Source organism: Lineus longissimus, chromosome 19, assembly GCF_910592395.1.
Source record: "Lineus longissimus chromosome 19, tnLinLong1.2, whole genome shotgun sequence".
Lineage (NCBI taxonomy): Eukaryota > Metazoa > Nemertea > Pilidiophora > Heteronemertea > Lineidae > Lineus > Lineus longissimus.
In genome coordinates, this window is record NC_088326.1 from 3,840,674 (window position 1) to 3,860,295 (window position 19,622).

The window sequence follows — 19,622 nt, forward strand, 5'->3', positions numbered from 1 at the left end:
TGTATAGCTATCTGTGCATTTAATTGACATGGTTTTCTATAGTTTGAGAAGGGGTCTAAAAGGGGGGTGTATTAATGTTTGAAGGTGCATTCTGGTCTTTGCGGACCAGGTGCTTCGAATAGGCTCGCGTAGATCAGGTCGACCTGAGCAACTTTCCACTCCATTCTTTTAGGCCTATTTTCGATGAATGGGCTGTAATGTTGTTGATTCTCGGTTAGAATGAATCGTTATCGTTTAGTATTTTAGTCCATTGGTGTTATTGGACATACTCGAACCTGTTATATAGACTTTAATAATTATAGACCGTGCGAACGGATTTTTCTGGAAAACCATTATATAAAACCCAGTTGTATTTTGGGACTAAAAAGATGTTGTGTTAACCCACGTTTTAATCTGTGTATGTTGAATTCAGGTGACTGTTTGATAGTTATATAGTTAGAAGCCAGTGGGTGTGATTCCATCACTGTCTCTCCGCTTACGCCAGAAGCCGTGTTGACGATTTGGACGAATCCGCCCTGCAGAGATCGAGAAGGACGAGGCCTTGCTGTTGACGTCCCTCCCCGTTTATAGAATACCCGTGGCGGTATAGTATTCTTAATTTACTGGCTAGTTTATTGTTACGACCTGCCGGCTAGTTAGGACTAGTCTGTTGCCATCTGGGCAGAACCGGTTGAGTCGAAGTCATTTATATAGTCCTAGCTAGCGGTCAGGTTGCTTCAGTCAGCCTGAGTCAATGTTACAGACTGTTTGTGTTGTAGCACGCTTGAGTTGTGAGAAGCATTTTTAGTATATATCCCTTAGCGGAAAAAACTTGTATTGATATATTCCCCTTGGTGGGAAGATAATTTGATATATATATATAATCTACTACGCCCTTCTACTGACGTTCCGGGCTGGAATACCGAAGTCTGCAATCGAACACGAGACGGAGGATAGCCTGTTGTAGATGCCGGAGAAGAGACACCGCAATCGTGTGTAAAACTAGTACGGAGCCGCTGGCTCTAGGCTGAAGCATTTACAGCTATAGTGAATTGTAGGTATCTTATGATAGCTTGTACCATATAGATATACAGTCCTCTTCATAAAGTAATTAACCTCTGGCATAGTTCTTATCGTCATCTTGTCAATTCGTTGATCGCCAGAACATGGTCTCTCCGACCGGATTATTTTGATTGCTCCTTTGTTATTCATTGATGATTGAGATACCTACAATTTACACTTTCTCTGTGAAGTCAGTAGTTGTTGGATGACCGTGGTGCTTTGATGCACTGTTACCAAGATATTGAGAGTATTACTGCTGTTATTTGAGGGTCAATTGTACATCCTAGTATTCCCAATACTGCATAGTATTAGCAGTGGAGTTCGTATATAGTGTGCATCCACGTATATTTGGTGTACATTGTGACTTTGCAGTTGGTATAAGCGATGTCTGGTGCTGTTCGGAGGTCGACGCGAATCAAGAAGAAGCCTGCATATCTTCAAGATTACGAGTGGGAAAATATCCGAGAAGATCAACCTGAGATGGAACCGAAGCAGCCACAAACATTGGATCTCCGTCCAGGTGAGGTACTTGAAACACAACCTTCGACCACGTCACAACCCGGTAGTAAGATGACCGCGGCAACTACGTCTGGAACCAGTAATAGAGGGCAGTTTGCTGCTGCTTTGGACCCTGAGAACTCGGACGCGATTGCTTGTTGGTTAGAAGATGAGCGGCAGTTGTTAGGTGCCAGAATTAATGACATGTCGTCTGAGTTGAGAAAGCTTTTAGGAGATCGTGGTAGTAGAACTAAGATGCAGAGATTGGTAGAACGCTTGAAGTCATCTTCTCGTGATGTTTATTCTGTAGTTGACAGACTGACACAGTTGACTACGAGCGTGGACCGGATGAAGCGCCTTGTAGACTGGGGCCGTCAGGCTAATAGCATCGTCGAGCAGTTAGAAGATGAGGTCATCGACCAGATTGAAGAGCGTGCAGACGAGGCTCCTTCAATGACGCCGTCATTGCTTGCTCAGGGTGACCCAGACACCAGACACCAGAAACCAGAAGAAGATAATCTTCCTGAAGATGAAGAAGATGAAGACGACTTTGATGACGCGAAGAGTGACCAGTCACATCAGTCAACGCAGTCTAACCGTTCACAGTTGGCGAAAGTAAAGGCAGAGTTGGCGATGCTGAAGGTCAAACAAGAGAAGCAGAGGTACGTCGAACAGCTGCGCATCCAGGAAGCTCAACAGAAGTTGGCCTTGGCGAAGGCCGAGGATGAGGCTGAGAGCGCGAAGTTAGAGGCTCAGCTGCTGGCCGAGTTGGATGGCAGAGGCATCGCTAAGCCTACCATGCCTACCAAGCCTGTCGTCTTCACGTTACCGCCTAGAAAGCAAAGAGCGACTCAATTTTTTCCTGTAGATTTCAGCCCAGCAGGGGAAAAGCACCAGATGACAGGGAAGAGACGGTCTGCATCCGCACACAATAGTTGGATCCAGCAGGTTCAAGCTCAGGACCTGGCGAGCTTGAAGTTTCCTATCCTATCCAGCAGTAATGAGAAGGTGGGTGAGAAGCCTGTTTTGCAGCCCTTTGGTGTCCTAGCAGCTTCAAAGTTGAACCCGATTGACGAGTTAGTGCAGTCGATTGAGGAATCTACACCGATGCCAAGACCACAGCATTCCTCCACTCCAGCCAAAGATGTTCCAGAAGTTACACCTGCCGAGACGAAAGAGATACAGCGCTTCTTCCAGGGTCTGGCAAAACCTCATCTACCGAAATTCGATGGCAACAGAGACCGATTCGAAGACTGGAGGGCGAAGTATTTGTTGAACAATCTCAGGTACCAGTAAAATTCAAGATGATAATGTTGAAAAATGCCTTGTCGGGTCATCCCCTTAGGTTAATCAGCAACCTGGGGTATACGGCAGCACAATATAAGATGGCTATTTTTAAACTTGACCAGCGCTATGGGGGGGAAACTCGTACACTAAAGAAATACTTAGATCGGTTGCTAACTTGGAAGGAGGTGTCCGAGGGTGACTTGCGAGCCTTAGAAGAATTGTCTAACCAGATGTGCGATGTAATCTCCAAACTCGATGACACTGACCATGCCCGGGAGTTAATTGGTAACACCGTCTTGTATACTTTAGTGAAGCAAAAGGTTCCACACTCTCTCCTAGTGAAGTATGCAGAGCAGCGCAGTACAAATGCCCAGGATGGTTTGGCTGTATTCACGAAGTGGTTCAACCGGCAAGTTTGCTTGATGTTGGAGATGTCCGAGCTGCGTGCTCCTCGTACCAAGGAAAAAACTGCTGAACAGCCACACAGTAAAAGAAAGTCTGAGAGTAATAAAAGCCATTCTTATGCCGTTTCAGCCACTGACTCTAAGAAGACAACTACTTCCCAGTCGAAGCCTGCCGAACAGAAGGATGACAAGCGCCAGGGAACAGAGTTCGAATGCCCGTTATGCAAGGGCAGTCATCATGTGGTGAGATGCCAGTTGTGGAAGCCAGCCTCCACCGAAGAGCGATGGAAAATAGCGAAGGAAAAAGCCTTATGTTACAAGTGCCTGTGTGGGAAACACATGGCGAAGAATTGCACGAAGGAGCCCCGGAAGTGCGAGATAGACGGATGCCAGCGGACCCACCATCGACATCTGCACAAGAAAGAAACCAAGACAGAAGCTGCCAAGAAGAACACACCTGAGCCTGTTGGGTGTTTTGGAATTGCTGGGAATGGTCAGGTACGTCTGAATAAAGTATCATTAAGAGTTTTACCTGTTCTTGTTGCAGATGTTGATGGTCAGATGAGAAGATTGAACGCCTTCCTCGATGATGGGTCCGACTCCTCCTACGTTCGTCGATCCGTCCTGTCTGAGCTGGGGATTTCCAGAATTGAGGACCACACGATCACCATGTCAACTATGACGACGACTGGTACAAAGGTCAAGAGTGGTACAGTAACCCTGTCGGTGGAGAGTTTGAATGGCAACCTAAGGGTAAGACTGGGCTGTAGAATTTTGGATCGCCTATGCGAGGGGGTGCGTCCTCAGAATTGGGGCATGAACAAAAATAGATGGTCTCATTTGGCAGATATTGACTTCCCGAGAATTGATGGTGCAGAGACTGTAGACATAGTAATAGGATCCGATCATCCCGAGCTGACGATGTCTTTAGAGGAGGTCGCAGGACAACCAGGAGAGCCGGTAGCACGTCTTACTCCCCTTGGTTGGACTTGCACTGGGATGCTAGGGACGTCTTCCCAGGACCAGGATGAGATAGGTGGCTATGCAGCCACTATGGAACCAAGATTTGATGACCGATGGTAAAGAGACAGAGTTTACACCCGAAGAGCAGAGGATTATAGATGGTGTTGAAGCTTCAAAGGTGTACCACAGGGAGCAGGGATGTTACGAGGTTTCCATCCCATGGATAGATGGCAGTCCAGAACTTCCATGTAACTACGAGATCGCCCGTCGCCGCCTGGTGTCCTTGGAGAGAACCTTGATGAAGAAACCGAAACTGGCGGAGAAGTACAAAGACGGGATGAAGCAAAACATCGAGAAGGGATACCTGAAAAAGGTGCCAGATGCAGACATTGCTACTGGGTGGTATCTTCCGCACTTTCCAGTGGTTCGGGAGGACAAGGAGACTACGAAGGTGAGGATAGTGTTTGATTCTGCAGCCCAATATCAAGGAGTCTCCTTGAATGATAAGATGCATGCTGGTCCCAAGCTTCAAAGAGAAATCTTCGACATCTTGGTGAGATTTCGCGTGGGTCAAGTTGGTCTGGCTGGAGACATCAAGGAGATGTTCTCCCAAGTTTTGCTGTCTGAGAGAGATCGCAAATTTCACAGAATCTTATGGAGAGATCTAAATGTCTCACAAGCCGTTGAAGTTTATGAGTCGACCAGACTAACTTTTGGGGATAAAGCGTCTCCTTTTCTTGCCATGCATGTCTTGCAGACTCACGCCAGAGATCACCAGGATGTGTGCCCAGCTGTTGCCTTTGTGTGCCTGTACTGCACATATATGGATGATGCGATTACCTCGATTGATGGGACTTGGGAGGCCAAACAGCTACGGAAAGATTTGGCTGCCATTTTGATTAAGGCCGGATTCTACATTCGGAGATGGTGCAGTAACGTCCTACTGGCATTGGAGGGAGTACCTGCCGAAGATAGAGCTAGTGGACAGTTGGAGGTGAGCGATTCCACTTTACCAAGCATCAAGACGTTGGGGATCAGGTGGGATGCCGAGCCTGACTGTTTTGGGTTTGCTGCCCAGAAGATTGTCGTCCCAGAGGTCGTTACCAAGAGGTCGCTGTTGAGTCGCATTGCTACACTGTTCGATCCCTTACAGTGGTTGGCACCTTTCACCATCCGTGTAAAGATGATGTTACAGCAGTCCTGGGTTTTGGGATTGGGCTGGGATGAACCTATGCCTGAGGCCCTGGTGATAGAAGCAACAGAATGGTTCGAGGAGTTACCGAGGATAGAACAGCTAGTCATCCCAAGGCGATACTTTACCCAGCCATCAAATGAGGGAGTTGTTACCATTCACACTTTTTCCGATGCCAGTTCGAAAGCATATGCCGCCGTGAGTTATGCCCGTTATGTCTCAGCTGGCGGAGAGATAGAGCTGTCATTGGTCGCAGCAAAAGCCAGAGTCGCGCCCTTGAGAGCAGTGAGTATTCCGCGACTTGAATTGATGGGAGCCGTGCTAGGCTATAGACTCACGCTGAAGATTACTACCTTGCTGAAGTGTCCAATAGAAAAGGCAACATTTTGGACCGACTCACTAGATGTGGTTCATTGGGTACGGAATCAGTCGAGGCGATTTAAGCCGTTTGTGGCCAATCGTATTGCTGAGTTGCAAACTGAATCTAATCCTCACCAATGGCGTTTTGTTCCAGGCAAAGAGAATCCTGCAGATGTAGCCACGAGAGGGATGTCGGTGGAGGATCTGACCAGTCCGAATGTATGGTTCCAGGGCCCGGAATTCTTACATAAGGAAGAGAGCCAGTGGCCGACGTGTAAGACTCTGATCAACCCTACAGACCAAGCTGTAATCGAGTCTTCCAAGTCGTGTGTGCAGACAAATGCCATGGTTGCAGTTTCAACACCAGAACTTCTCGAAAGAATGAACTACACCAAGTACTCCACATGGAATCGATTGGTACGTGTGATGGCTTGGATGATAAGGTTTGTCCACATTGTTAGAGGAGGACCTCAGCAGAGGGTGAATCGACAGGAACCTGACAAGAATGGGTGCAATTCCAGCGAGTTAGATGGGTCTGATCGACAGTATGATGGTCACACTTCAAAATGTAAGAATTCCGGTGATAGACAAGCTGATACTGACGAAATTCCGAATGATGCCTTATCACGTGACGAGTACCAAGAATCTGAGCTCGCCATTGTGAGAATGGTACAGCGGGCCTGCCTGTTTGAAGACTACAACGCGTTGCTGGTAGGTAATAGTGCGAGGGTGATGAAGAAAAGCGCATTAAGAAGTCTTAACCCATTCCTAGATGCTGATGGTGTGATGAGAGTGGGAGGTCGTTTGCAGCATGCCGACCTACCATACGATGTTAGACATCCAATCATTCTTCCTAGTTCACATCACATTTCAGTACTGATTGTGAGAAGAGCCCACCTGTATGCCGGGCATTCACGTGGAGTGAATGCTACCCTGGCTGATATAAGGCTGCGATTTTGGATCTTGAATGGGCGAGAAGCCGTCAAAAAGGTGGCTTATTGCTGTTACCAGTGTAGAAAGATGAAGGAACAACCAGCAACCCAGATGATGGCTCCGCTACCAGCCTCCAGAGTTATGATGTCTCTCAGGGCCTTCTCCTACTGTGGTGTTGATTTTGCTGGCCCCTTTGTTACTAAGATCACTAGATTCAAATCTGCTAAGAGGTACATGTGTTTGTTTACTTGTTTGCAGACTAGAGGCGTTCACTTGGAGATGGCCTACTCGTTGGAGACGGATGGATTCTTGATGGCCTTTTCAAGAATGGTGGCACGCAGAGGAAAACCGATAGAAGTCGTCAGTGATAACGGAGGGTGCTTGGTAAAAGGAGAGAGTACCCTGAGAGAATTCGTGGAGGGCATGGATCGGACGAAGATAGTCGACTCTGTGAGTAATCAGGGCATCCGTTGGAAGTTCAACCCTCCGTATGGCTCCCACCATGGTGGGGTGTTTGAGTCGCTCATTAAGTCTGCCAAGAAAGCCTTGTATTCGATTTTTGGAGAAGCCCACCTGACTGACGAAGAGTTGCTGACAGGGATTGTCGAAGTAGAAGGTATGCTGAACTCCAGGCCGTTGACGTATGTTAGCTCCGACCCTAAAGATTTAGAAGTGTTGACGCCTAATCATTTCCTGGTAGGACAGTGCGGTGGACAGTTGGCTCCCCAGATCGTGGATGAGACTGACTACAACCCACGACATCGATGGCGCCTAGTCCAAGACATGTTGTACAGGTTCTGGGTTAGATGGCAGAAGGAGTATTTGACTCTCCAACAGCAGAGAGGAAAATGGAGAGAAGTCCATTCTGATTTGGCAGTCGATGATGTCGTTGTCCTGCAGGAGCAAGGTTGCCCCCGTTGGAGCTGGCCGATTGGAAAAGTCACTGAAGTAGAGAGAGGTTCTGATGGTCATATAAGAACAGCGACAGTCTTGTCCAGAGGAAAAACGTATCGACGTCCTATCACGCGCCTTGTTCCGTTGATTGCAGCCGATGGTGAGACGACTACCGAAAAAGCAGACGACAAGAAGTAGGTTAAGTTCTGAGGAACTACATGTATATATATATTGTGACATGGCTAACTCGGATCATGTCACGGGGAGGGGTGTTGTGACGATCAGTGATCGTTTGTTATTGCGATCAGCTGACTTCTCCCTTGACCCGGTTTGACCCCGTTATTGTATTATTATTTCCGCGCCAAAAAATTGTTTACCGAGATTTTGCGAGATGTTGGCGAGACTTAGGTAACACCCATGGGCATGTGTGTTCAAGACAGCACTTCGACTCCGTCCGCGATTGAGTGAGGATCGCCGCCGGTTCTGTACCATTCTATAGATGACAACGCCCAGAAGTTCGTAGCGAGATGGTTGAAATGGTTGAAGCAGCGTTGAAATGGTGGTAACGTTTTTATGATTGATTCACGCCGTACTTTACCGATAGAATGGAAAATGCCATAATTTTACCGGTGTGAAGCCTTTCACGCTTTACGTACATTTGTATACGGCCGATGCACTGACCGTGTGTATCGTGCTGTGTTTGTAAACGTATCACCAGTTTGTGTCTTCCTCTCGCTAATGTATAGCTATCTGTGCATTTAATTGACATGGTTTTCTATAGTTTGAGAAGGGGTCTAAAAGGGGGGTGTATTAATGTTTGAAGGTGCATTCTGGTCTTTGCGGACCAGGTGCTTCGAATAGGCTCGCGTAGATCAGGTCGACCTGAGCAACTTTCCACTCCATTCTTTTAGGCCTATTTTCGATGAATGGGCTGTAATGTTGTTGATTCTCGGTTAGAATGAATCGTTATCGTTTAGTATTTTAGTCCATTGGTGTTATTGGACATACTCGAACCTGTTATATAGACTTTAATAATTATAGACCGTGCGAACGGATTTTTCTGGAAAACCATTATATAAAACCCAGTTGTATTTTGGGACTAAAAAGATGTTGTGTTAACCCACGTTTTAATCTGTGTATGTTGAATTCAGGTGACTGTTTGATAGTTATATAGTTAGAAGCCAGTGGGTGTGATTCCATCACTGTCTCTCCGCTTACGCCAGAAGCCGTGTTGACGATTTGGACGAATCCGCCCTGCAGAGATCGAGAAGGACGAGGCCTTGCTGTTGACGTCCCTCCCCGTTTATAGAATACCCGTGGCGGTATAGTATTCTTAATTTACTGGCTAGTTTATTGTTACGACCTGCCGGCTAGTTAGGACTAGTCTGTTGCCATCTGGGCAGAACCGGTTGAGTCGAAGTCATTTATATAGTCCTAGCTAGCGGTCAGGTTGCTTCAGTCAGCCTGAGTCAATGTTACAGACTGTTTGTGTTGTAGCACGCTTGAGTTGTGAGAAGCATTTTTAGTATATATCCCTTAGCGGAAAAAACTTGTATTGATATATTCCCCTTGGTGGGAAGATAATTTGATATATATATATAATCTACTACGCCCTTCTACTGACGTTCCGGGCTGGAATACCGAAGTCTGCAATCGAACACGAGACGGAGGATAGCCTGTTGTAGATGCCGGAGAAGAGACACCGCAATCGTGTGTAAAACTAGTACGGAGCCGCTGGCTCTAGGCTGAAGCATTTACAGCTATAGTGAATTGTAGGTATCTTATGATAGCTTGTACCATATAGATATACAGTCCTCTTCATAAAGTAATTAACCTCTGGCATAGTTCTTATCGTCATCTTGTCAATTCGTTGATCGCCAGAACAGACTTTATACCGAGATGTATCCAAATTAACTCATTTTACTAATAAAAGGAAACGGAAATAATCTCCATCATACTGCAGGATTACTTGTCAATATTTGTCAGCAATTCTGAATACCAGTAAATTCGTTGCCCTCACCGCCACTTCCAGTATTACTGTAGACTTACAATAGACTGGTATGATATAATGAGATATCCAGGGCGTATAATGCGTGAAGTTTCCAAAGAAGACTGTCCATATACTGTGGACACTGTCGATCAGAATACTTGAAATATTGCTCATTATATAACGCATGGTTACAGATGTTTCAGATCATTTGATGTGCTACCGAGAACTGACTCAGGATATTCGAAGCATGAGATTTTGTCCTATCAATATCAGATATGTTGCCGTAATGTCATGACTTCCACCCATTTCGTGCAGTGTTTGAGCTTTATATATATATATATCTGATAATACGGGCTATTCAGAAATAGAAAGTAAAATAGCTCATCACAAACTGGATTTCGAGTGAAACCTTTCATGGGCCTCGATGCGAAAATCAAGGATTTCTGAAGATTTCTGCTGATCAACTGATACGCCACCTGGAAGCACTAAGATGAATTATTTTCAACACCTAATGTACTCGGATTCATCTCCGTATATAGGCTGCCTCGAGCACAATATTTTTCTGTGCGCATCAGATTAAAATACCCACAGCCCAGATTTGTAGCCATCTTGTCCCTCACAAAATTATTGATATTGCTCAGCTTCCAGACATCGCGCTATGGGCGAAGGCGAATCTATAGGTAATAAAGGCACGGGAAAAAAAGGTACGGAAAAAAGGTACAGGAAATAAAAGTGCAGGAAATAAAAGTACCGGTAATGAAGGTACTGGAAAAAAGGTACTGGAAAAATAGGTACAAAAAATGGTATAAATAGGTAAAAAAGGTATACAATTTTTGAGTGTCTGCGAAGTGTCTGTCGTCTTTTCGCGGGGCATTTCGTAACTACTGGGTCTCTATTAACTTGAACATTGGTACATTTATCAGTTAACCCTTTTGCAGAGGGAATTGTCCTAGAAACTTTACAATCATCATGATCTTGATAGCCGTGTTTTGACTATTGAAAACCATAACGGTATACTGGAAATTTGATATACCTATTTCTAAGGCCTATGCAATTCCTACGCAACAAATAAAGTTAAAGTTATGAATAGAAAAAGAGAGAATTCAAATAATTTTTTTTAAATTGTGTACCTTTTCTACCTTTTTGTGCCATTTTGTGTGCCTTTTTTTCCGGTACCTTTTTTTCCATGCAGTACCTTTATTTCCAGTACTTTTATTTCCTGTACTTTTATTTCCTGTACCTTTATTTCCGTACATTTTTTTCCTGTACCATTTTTTCCTGTACCTTTTTTACCGTATACCGGGGCGGAGGCGGCAATTGGCCTACTGCTGGAAGTTCGGTATGATTGGTAGCTGTTTACTTCGATCCAACCATGAATATTCAAAAATGGTGGTGTCGTCTCTTGTCTTAACCCTCAGCGTAAAGTAGCACACCGTTTGCTATTACTGGTGGTCCAGGAAAATAGAAAAATGCCGTTAAAATACACAATGCTGTAGTGCAGTGTAAAATGTAATGCATACGAATTTGCTGAAACTCGGTACCTACAGTAATTATATGTTTGTCTACACAACGGTATTGTTGAATTTTACATCCGGTACGTATTTACATATTTAAAATCTTCAAATTCAAACACAAATTTAAAAAAAATCTAACGAACGGCGCCTGCCTTTAAATCATGACGAAATGTTTTCTTACGAACATTCACCTTGTGATATATCATGGATCATACGAAAGAGACTTATCTTGTTACATAATCGTGGCCATAAGATCACCGATCAATGGCGGACAAAGCTACCAACAACCCTAAACACATCCAGTGAGTCACCGTCCCAACGATCACAAATATGACCCGGCTTTGATACGCTGTTGCATAATGGTCGCCATGGGCTGAGATAAATCACAGAATAACAGAACAGGCCGAAAAGAACTATATTTTCACCCCGATGCATCAGTGACCTCCCACTTTTGATCAACTGTAATCACTGCGTACAAACAGAGTCTTTCAAATATTTGAAAGACTGGCACAAGCGCACGGGGCTCTACACCCAAAGAGAAGAGTTTACTGACCACATTCTCACAGTGTACAAACGACGAGGGCTATACCTCCAGGAAGTAAAGTCAATAGATCATATTCTTTTGGCCTGTAGGGTATTCCAATGCGAATCGGGCACTTTCTTCTCTCTGGTGCAAAGGCGATTCCAGTCCAGTCCAGTCCAGTCCAGTGTTATTTGAGGCACGAAGTACCACAAATACGTGTAATAACTTTGGATGAACCAGGTTTTTTTGGGGACAATTTAGAATAAGTTATAGTGAATATGTAGAGAATATTTCTGTAGTCGATTTATAATTTGATTCTGGCCCAATATTTTGATCATAATCCAAACGAATGATAAGTTTTAAAACCCGATTAATCTCGTTGATAAAACTAGTGTTTTCGGAATGTATTGGCGGACGATACAGACTTTGGTCACGGCGGCGATTTGCCAAGACGATTTAGGATTGATAATGACATAATTTCCACAGCATTAAAGACGAAATTGTCAATTCTCAACCATTTTTCTTGCGTTCATGCAATGTTACGTATGTATTTGCTCCTCTTGTTGGCCACCGCCGGGGCCAAGGCTGCCGCACCAGTCCCCTCCATGACTTACCAAAGCAACGCTTTCTTAGATGAAGCGCAGAACATCCGCATGTACTGGAACCACGATGCGGACACGATCACCATAGAACTCCATGCGAAGACCGTAGGTTACGTTGCTGTGGGGTTCTCCCCTGCCGGAAAGATGGAGGGCGGGGATATCATCATTGGATGGGTGAAGGAAGGAAAGGCTATTCTTCAGGTAAGCATGTTACAAGTCCGGACAATTTCCCAAGAGGGCAAAGCTTCGAACGTGTTAGCGCTGTGTATTTCCCTGTTTATATTTAAATGGGGACTATAAGCAGGAGCAGCGGAGTTAAATTGACTATCTTCTATCACTAATATGGACAATAACGGCACCAGATCAGGTCTGATGTGGCACTAAATACTATTCCTCGTACAAGGGTGAATAGTTTTGTGTATTGTGGCATTGGAGAGACCCCTATTGGCAAACTCGTGTAACTTTAACTTGCCTATCTAGCTGCTGCCTATAGTGCTCCTTTAAGACAAAGAATAGAATCATTTGCTCCAAACACACCATGTGATAGTATACTGTATATCATGGTGTAAAGCGAAAGGATTATCATTTTTATTTCATGACTGGTAACACTCTAGTATCTATAACTGACTGATATAACAGCTGTTGAGTGGTATGTGCTAAAGACCACCTACACTTCACTTAGGCGTAGTTCTTTTCTTGGAGAGGGCTGATAAAATCAAATCCATCACGATGAAATAGGGTAGGACACCTTTTCTTGGCCGGGGGGGGGGGGGGTGCATTGACTGCATCAGCGGCATATATGCGTGATTGTATTTCAGACACGATCCAATTGCAAAGGGCTGGCTGGAAGCGAAAAGCGGCCTTTTTTCCGACTGTAAACTTGTCTTCCACACATTTCAGGATCGGTATGCTGTGGGTAACATGAAGCCGACATTGGATGCGGAGAAAAATGTTGAACTGCTGACGGGAAAAGAGGAAGATGGTTACACAATCCTCAAGTTCAAGAGGAAACTTGATACATGTGATCCAGATCACGATCGAGCGATACCGGTACGTGTTTGTAGCATCAAGTTATAACACCAAAGGTTTGACTCGAGCACGAGCTGGGGGACGAGTTCCTCCTCCTGCCACCAGATGGCTTCAGACACTAAAGGTCGTCTTTTAACACCATCACCAAGTTCAATTGGAAACTAAATTTAGACTTAGAGCAGTGTCTTAGACTAGAGGCAGTACTCGCCCTATCACCATGTGTGACCTTATGAGCACCACACTTAAAAACAGTACGACACTCTGGGCAATTCCAAAAGGCCCTAAAAACTTGCCTTACTCAAGAGACACCGGGGACTGACAAGTGGAGGCGCTCTCGAACATTTGTACGAGGTTGAAACGGCGCCTTACAAATTTAATTTTACTTACTTACTTTACCCAACAGAGTGGCACAGTCAAGATGATTTGGGCGATAGGTGACACCGACCCCCATGACGAGGAGGGCATCTACTATCACAATGCTCGGGGACAAAGGAACATCCAGCTCCTCGGAGTCATCAAGAAAGCAATTGATCTGCCCGCCGACAGCCTCTCATACGAATTCAGGAATAAAGATGTAAGTTTTAGAGATCTATAACAACATACTGCCAGTTACCAAATTTCGCGGACGTTGAGTGGATTTCTCGTCTAATCTCGTTTCGTTGAAATGAAAATCGAGTTGGAAAACCAAAGGACACGTTTGGGACCAAAACCAGTGTCCAAGAGAGCGTCCTGAATAGAGAGGTGTCCGATAAGAGAGGTTCCATTCTAAGATAATGCCTTTTGTTTCTCCAGTACGCTGTTCCGTCTGATGATACGACCTATGCCTGTCAGGTTCTGAGAATGCCGAAGGTTGACAAGAAACATCATATGATTCAGGTAAGTCTGAGGGACAAGTTTCTGTGATCTTCAATCAAATTCCACACGATGAGTACAATGTCCTTCCCGCGCCTCAGTCCGTATCAAAGCATTCATGCATCGTCAAGTCACTTACGCGAGTTTCTGAGTAGAACCCTATTGAGGGCCATGTTGTCCTCATGTTCATCATGCCGACTCTAGCGTACTGATCTGCGCCGGACGTTTACTCCGGAGATTAGAGGGTTCATTTTCACCGCCCGAGAAATGCAAAAAGTAGGTTGCATGGATGGCTGGTCGTGCGAAATCCTCTTTCAAAACAAAGCGATTGCCAATTTTAAGGGTGGGAGTCGGTTCTAAGTTTTTCAGAGAACAGCTTCCCATGTTTTAAATGCACTCACCTCATTTTGAAGTACCAAAAATTACTTCAAGATTTCAGGATTTAGCCAAAATGGTGGTGCCTATGGTCTACCCTTAAGACAAGTAAGAGAGCGATGTATGTGCTCTGACAATGCAAACAGGCGTGTTTTCTTCATACCGAACTTCCAGCGGTTTTGCCGCCGTTGCCTCCGCCCATACCGAAGTTTCAGTGATATTGCCTCCGTAGCGTCTGGAAGCTGAGCAATGTCAATACAGTTTTCTTATGTTCAATATAATCTGCTTTTCAGTTCGAGCCGATCATCAAGAAGGGTCACGAGGGCCTGGTCCACCACATCCTCATCTACGGCTGCACGGCGCCATCGCCCATCAACGACACGCACGAGGGCCAGCAGTTCTTCTGCCACAAGAACCACGGAGAGATGCCCTGGTTTAGATGGCACTGCGAGCACGTGATAATGACCTGGGCAGTCGGAGGAGAAGTGAGTATTCACTTAACTTGCATGCCGACTTCGACAAATACATGTATATATCATACCTAATATCAGATATCCATTTATAAAAAATTATGTTGCGAAGAATTTCCTACTATAAAAAATAGAAAAATAATTTGCATTGTGTATTGTACGCGCCTGTCCAAAGGGGAGAATGTATAGTACCCCCAAGTATATGGCACGGCTTAACCCACTGGCGATGAGGGAATTCCTCTATGGTCCAGTGGTTGGCGTGTTGGCCCCGGAGTGAAAGTTAAGCAACGCTGAGCGTGGTCAAACTTTGGATCGGTGACCGGCGCGTACGATACACATTGTACTTTTTTTCTGTCTCTTGGGCGATATTTAAGTTAGTTACCCTGAGGTGGCAAAGTTCGCTCATTTTTAGCTTGTTTTTTAGATCTTCTACTTCCCCGAGCATGTCGGATTCTCCATTGGAACAGAGTTCGATCCCGACTTCATGATTATGGAGACGCATTATGACAACCCAAACCTAATCGCTGGTAAGTTTGGATATAAAGGACAGTATGCACCCAAGGAAGAAAAGGTTTCAGAGGGGTGCTATGGCAGTTCATAGAACCCCAAGGTGCTCATTGGAACCCTCAGAAGAAGAAAAGGTGCTTATCAGAACCATGGGGTGCTAACCTTGAATGCAATAATATCCCTATCATCTCGGTAAAAACGAGAGTATGTAATGGACATTTTTGGGTAAAGTATATTTTTCATTGTTATCGTTAATATAATTATCATCAACTTGGCGGTAAAGCATCTTTTCTTGGTGTCGTGTAGACGCCGGTAGGGTCTTTTTTACAGATGTAGATAAGATGTTGATCCGATGTCACTTTTTCGTGTCGTGTAAACGGCGCTATGATTCCACTGGCTAAGCTAACCTTAGCGGTTTTCATTCCCAGGGCAAGTTGATGACTCCGGTATACGGATCCACTACACGCCCACCCTTCGGACATACGACGCAGGCGTTCTTGACCAGGGCAAGGTTGTTGACACGGCCCATTTTATTCCGCCAAAGTCAGATGCTTGGAAATCGTACGGTTACTGCAACAAAAAATGCCTCAATCATGTGAGTAGACCAATAATGCCCCTGATGAAAAAATACCAAAACAATGTGGCCGATTGCGAAAGAAAATTTATGAAACATTGGCGACAAGATAAGCTAATGACGCAATATAGCCTCTTACTGTTGGTCCGTTCGTCTTGCTACATCTATGGTTGGAATAGGCCAATGGCTGGTTCTGAATCGCAGCTACAGACTTAAAGCTCGAATCAAACATGATTTTGCGATCGTCTCTGACGTAGTTCTGATGACAAATAAAATGTAAGTTTTATGCGAATGCTACACACACAATCATGTAGTATTTACACTCTGTCGGAATTTCATCAAGTCACCCATGATAGGCGAAGATGACGTCAAAGACGGTGTTTTGTTGACGTTTTCCGGTGGTGCCGTGACTTTGCCGTCGCTGAAATGTGTTTGGATGTTGGTATTAAAGGACACACGAAAAATGGTGATCGATATCTTTTTGGCATTGATCTAAAAGTGAAGCATTAATTTTTAACTTTGATGGAATAGATGTATTGAATTGCAAAGACGGGTATCGTGTTTCGAAGTCGATTAAACCATGGACCTGCGGAAGTCCCTGAATTAAATTTCGAGGCCCGGCTCACCAAACAGCGACTTTTTCTTGTCCTGAATGGAGAGCCGAACTCATTAATATTAAAGTAAAGTCTCCAGCTCGCTAAACAGGGTAGATTTTTTACCTGTTTGGCAAGCCCGGCTGGCCGAACAGGGTGGCTTTTTAGTGCTGTTTGGCAAGCGGCTCTCCAAACAGAACAAAAAAAGATGCTGTTCGGCGAGCGGCTTGCCAAATAGACCCGGCCTCACTTGTTACTGTTTGTTACAGGCTTTGGAGGATACTCCAGAGAAACAATTGAATGTTTTCGCTGTGATGCTCCACGCGCATCTTCTCGGAGTCGGAATCAAAACCTGGCATGTCAGAGATGGCATCGAACTACCACCTATCGCCGAGGACAAGTATTACGATTTCAACTACCAGACTGTCATGACACTACCAGAAGAACGCGCCATTAAACAAGTAAGTTATGCCCTTCAAGAAACCACGCTTACTTAGGCTCCATATGGTTTAAAGGTGCACGCCGTTCGTGATCAATGGTGATCCAGGGAAATAGAAATGCAGTTATACACAATGCCGTACTGCAGTTATTTTGCATACGATTTTTTTCCAAAACTACACAACGGCATGCTGACATTTATATTTAGCACTATTAACGAAATAAGAAATTTTCCAACTCAATTACAAATTTCATATTTCTAACCGAAGGCCTAGGCCTTTAAGTGAAGTTTGCACGACCAATGCACTGCTCGTCCATTTTCCGTACGCATCAGTCGATATCGAAGGAGTTAGAGCATCGAGTCTTACTATGGAATTCCCGTACACGTGCTAGATTTTCATCTGATGGTATTCAAAAAATAACATTTGCCCTCTATTAGTATTAAAACATCCCAAGAGTATCATTTCGGTTTTTATTTGTTGCAGAATGACCTCATCGCGACGGAATGCACGTACAGATCCACGGGGAGAGAAAACATCACTTACGTAAGTTTTTCTATCACTAAGACACACCCTGCCACACGGATATATCGGGTGGCCCAATGAAAATGCGTACACTCTCTGAGAGAAAGGTTCACGAGCTTTTGAGAAACCTTTAAAACTTTATCAGCCGATGCTTCATGCTCTTAGAAATAAACGTTGATGAGCTTTTAAAAAAAAACTTAAATGTTTTCTACCAACAGAAAATGCACCACGTCGAGGTTTTCCAACGAAGCGAAAGATCCTTCGAGATTTTTTAGATTCGCAAAAACCAATGAAAAGGGGATTTTGATTTTACCAAAAAAACCTCTTCAATAATGCCGATGTGTAGAATGATACAAATACCGTATAAGTACCGATCAGCTTGAATATTCATCGTTTCTTATTCAGGGGGGTTTGTCCTCGCGCCAGGAGATGTGCATTACCTTCATGTACTACTGGCCGCGGATGAACATGTCGATATGTTCAGACAGGACCAGTGAGTGGAGCACATATCCGGTCATTGGTATATGGGGTGTAGGAAGGTTGGTTCAGATTTTACTAGGATATGAAGTACGAAAGACTAAAAAGACCAATTAAAATCCGAAATTCAAAATTCATCAGATGATTTTGAAATCAAAACTTTGCTTTTCAGTTCAAACTCAAAACCCGACCTCGAAATTCAATATCTTAATATTTCGAAATTCAATATTTGCCTTCGACGTTCAAGACCCCGACCTCGAAATTTTATTCACGGACTTCCGCAGGTCCATGGTTTAATCGACTACGAAACACGATACCCGTCTTTGCAATTCAATATATCTATTCCATCAAAGTTAAAAATTAATGCTTCACTTTTAGATCAATGCCAAAAAGATATCGATCACCATTTTTCGTGTGTCCTTTAATACCAATATCAAAACACATTTCAGCGACGGCAAAGTCACGGCACCACCGGAAAACGTCAACAAAACACCAGCAGAACTCTGGCAAGCAGTTGATTGGTCAAATGCTGAAATACGCACCAAGTTTGAAGGGGTGGAACAATATGGCCTTAGGACACCATTGTGTAGGTTCATGTCGGCTACTGGAGGCTACGCAAAGGTAGGTCAGATTGACGCTGACATGGCTGATACCGTATATACCCTTAGGGAAAATGTGTCTCATTTTCATAATGGTTAATCTACAATTCACAATGGTAAACTGACAGCATTTCACCATGGTAAATTGGGACGGTGAAATATTTCATCATGGTGAGCATGGTAAATCTACATTCACCATGGTGAGCAAGGTAAACTCTGATTTCACTATGGTAAATGATGAATTCACCGTGGTGAATTCAGATTTTACCATGGTGAATCCGGGAAGCAGAGGTGGGGAGGGAAAACTTGTTTCGATCTATTGAAGTTCAAATTTCATTACATGTCATATGTCATCAATTAATATTGAAATACATTTCAGTATCAGTCGGAATTATTCAACTTCACGGCACCTACGGAATATTACGAGGAGCCAAAAGTTAAATGTCCCGCAGAAAATGCTATCAATGGAGCAGGAAGGATAGAGACCCGGATGTTGACCAGCATTTTCGTTGCTATTGTGATTTTTGTGGCGAGCATCTAGTGACATCACGGCAAGATGGCAGAACCCGAATACCAAATTCTCCGAAATTTGATATATACATGTATGGTTAGGCCTATTTTGGTAGTTGTTTTTTAACCAAACCACAGAGTGTAAAAGGACAATTAATTTCTATAAAATATGATAAAATGATCTCTAAATGAAGTGTATTTGATGCTACATGTATATAGTAATTATATTCATTCTGAAAAAAAAGATGTTTACATGCACATGATATTTTATGCAGGACAGGTGTTCTTCCAACACGATCCAAATACTTGTAATAATTCCAACAATAAAGGTGTGATAAACTCATAAAGAAATTCTATCATTTCATTCTGTAAATCATATCTAACTACCATATATCTGATATGTTCATTTTAGAAGGATTTCTAGGCTGGGTCGAATACGAATGAATTCGCCACCGCCACTACCACGGGAGGGT

The 19,622-nt window shown here is 44.1% G+C and overlaps 4 protein-coding genes across 4 annotated transcripts; all 4 read left to right on the forward strand.

The window, feature by feature from the left end:
- Positions 1-1,419: 1,419 nt before the first annotated feature.
- On the forward strand, positions 1,420-2,835 carry LOC135503412 (uncharacterized). Its single transcript, XM_064796972.1, has 2 exons — positions 1,420-1,561; positions 1,850-2,835. Exons 1-2 carry the CDS (start codon positions 1,426-1,428, stop codon positions 2,833-2,835), a joined length of 1,122 nt encoding a protein of 373 aa, XP_064653042.1. The 5' UTR covers positions 1,420-1,425.
- An 89-nt stretch (positions 2,836-2,924) lies between these two features.
- LOC135503413 (uncharacterized) lies at positions 2,925-3,795 on the forward strand. Its single transcript, XM_064796973.1, has 2 exons — positions 2,925-3,728; positions 3,778-3,795. Exons 1-2 carry the CDS (start codon positions 2,925-2,927, stop codon positions 3,793-3,795), a joined length of 822 nt encoding a protein of 273 aa, XP_064653043.1.
- Positions 3,796-3,888: 93 nt separating this feature from the next.
- Positions 3,889-7,770, forward strand: LOC135503414 (uncharacterized). Its single transcript, XM_064796975.1, has 2 exons — positions 3,889-3,983; positions 5,900-7,770. The coding sequence occupies exon 2, from the start codon at positions 5,935-5,937 to the stop codon at positions 7,768-7,770; it is 1,836 nt and encodes a 611-aa protein (XP_064653045.1). The 5' UTR covers positions 3,889-3,983; positions 5,900-5,934.
- Positions 7,771-12,107: 4,337 nt separating this feature from the next.
- Positions 12,108-19,475, forward strand: LOC135503024 (DBH-like monooxygenase protein 1 homolog). Its single transcript, XM_064796283.1, has 12 exons — positions 12,108-12,402; positions 13,102-13,251; positions 13,634-13,804; positions 14,023-14,106; positions 14,751-14,942; positions 15,352-15,454; positions 15,863-16,029; positions 16,871-17,062; positions 17,525-17,584; positions 17,969-18,102; positions 18,490-18,661; positions 19,019-19,475. Exons 1-12 carry the CDS (start codon positions 12,136-12,138, stop codon positions 19,178-19,180), a joined length of 1,854 nt encoding a protein of 617 aa, XP_064652353.1. The 5' UTR covers positions 12,108-12,135; the 3' UTR covers positions 19,181-19,475.
- The last annotated feature ends 147 nt before the right edge of the window (positions 19,476-19,622 follow it).

Bases quoted from the DNA above. Each gene is read 5' to 3' on its own strand.
- LOC135503413 (XM_064796973.1), top strand. From the start codon at position 2,925: ATGGCTATTTTTAAACTTGACCAGCGCTATGGGGGGGAAACTCGTACA.
- LOC135503024 (XM_064796283.1), top strand. From the start codon at position 12,136: ATGTTACGTATGTATTTGCTCCTCTTGTTGGCCACCGCCGGGGCCAAG. The intron at 15,455-15,862 runs GTAAGTTTGGAT...TTTCATTCCCAG, and splicing joins CAACCCAAACCTAATCGCTG to GGCAAGTTGATGACTCCGGT. The intron at 17,585-17,968 runs GTAAGTTTTTCT...TTTCTTATTCAG, and splicing joins GGAGAGAAAACATCACTTAC to GGGGGTTTGTCCTCGCGCCA.
- LOC135503412 (XM_064796972.1), top strand. From the start codon at position 1,426: ATGTCTGGTGCTGTTCGGAGGTCGACGCGAATCAAGAAGAAGCCTGCA. The intron at 1,562-1,849 runs GTGAGGTACTTG...TTTATTCTGTAG, and splicing joins AACATTGGATCTCCGTCCAG to TTGACAGACTGACACAGTTG.
- LOC135503414 (XM_064796975.1), top strand. From the start codon at position 5,935: ATGTCGGTGGAGGATCTGACCAGTCCGAATGTATGGTTCCAGGGCCCG.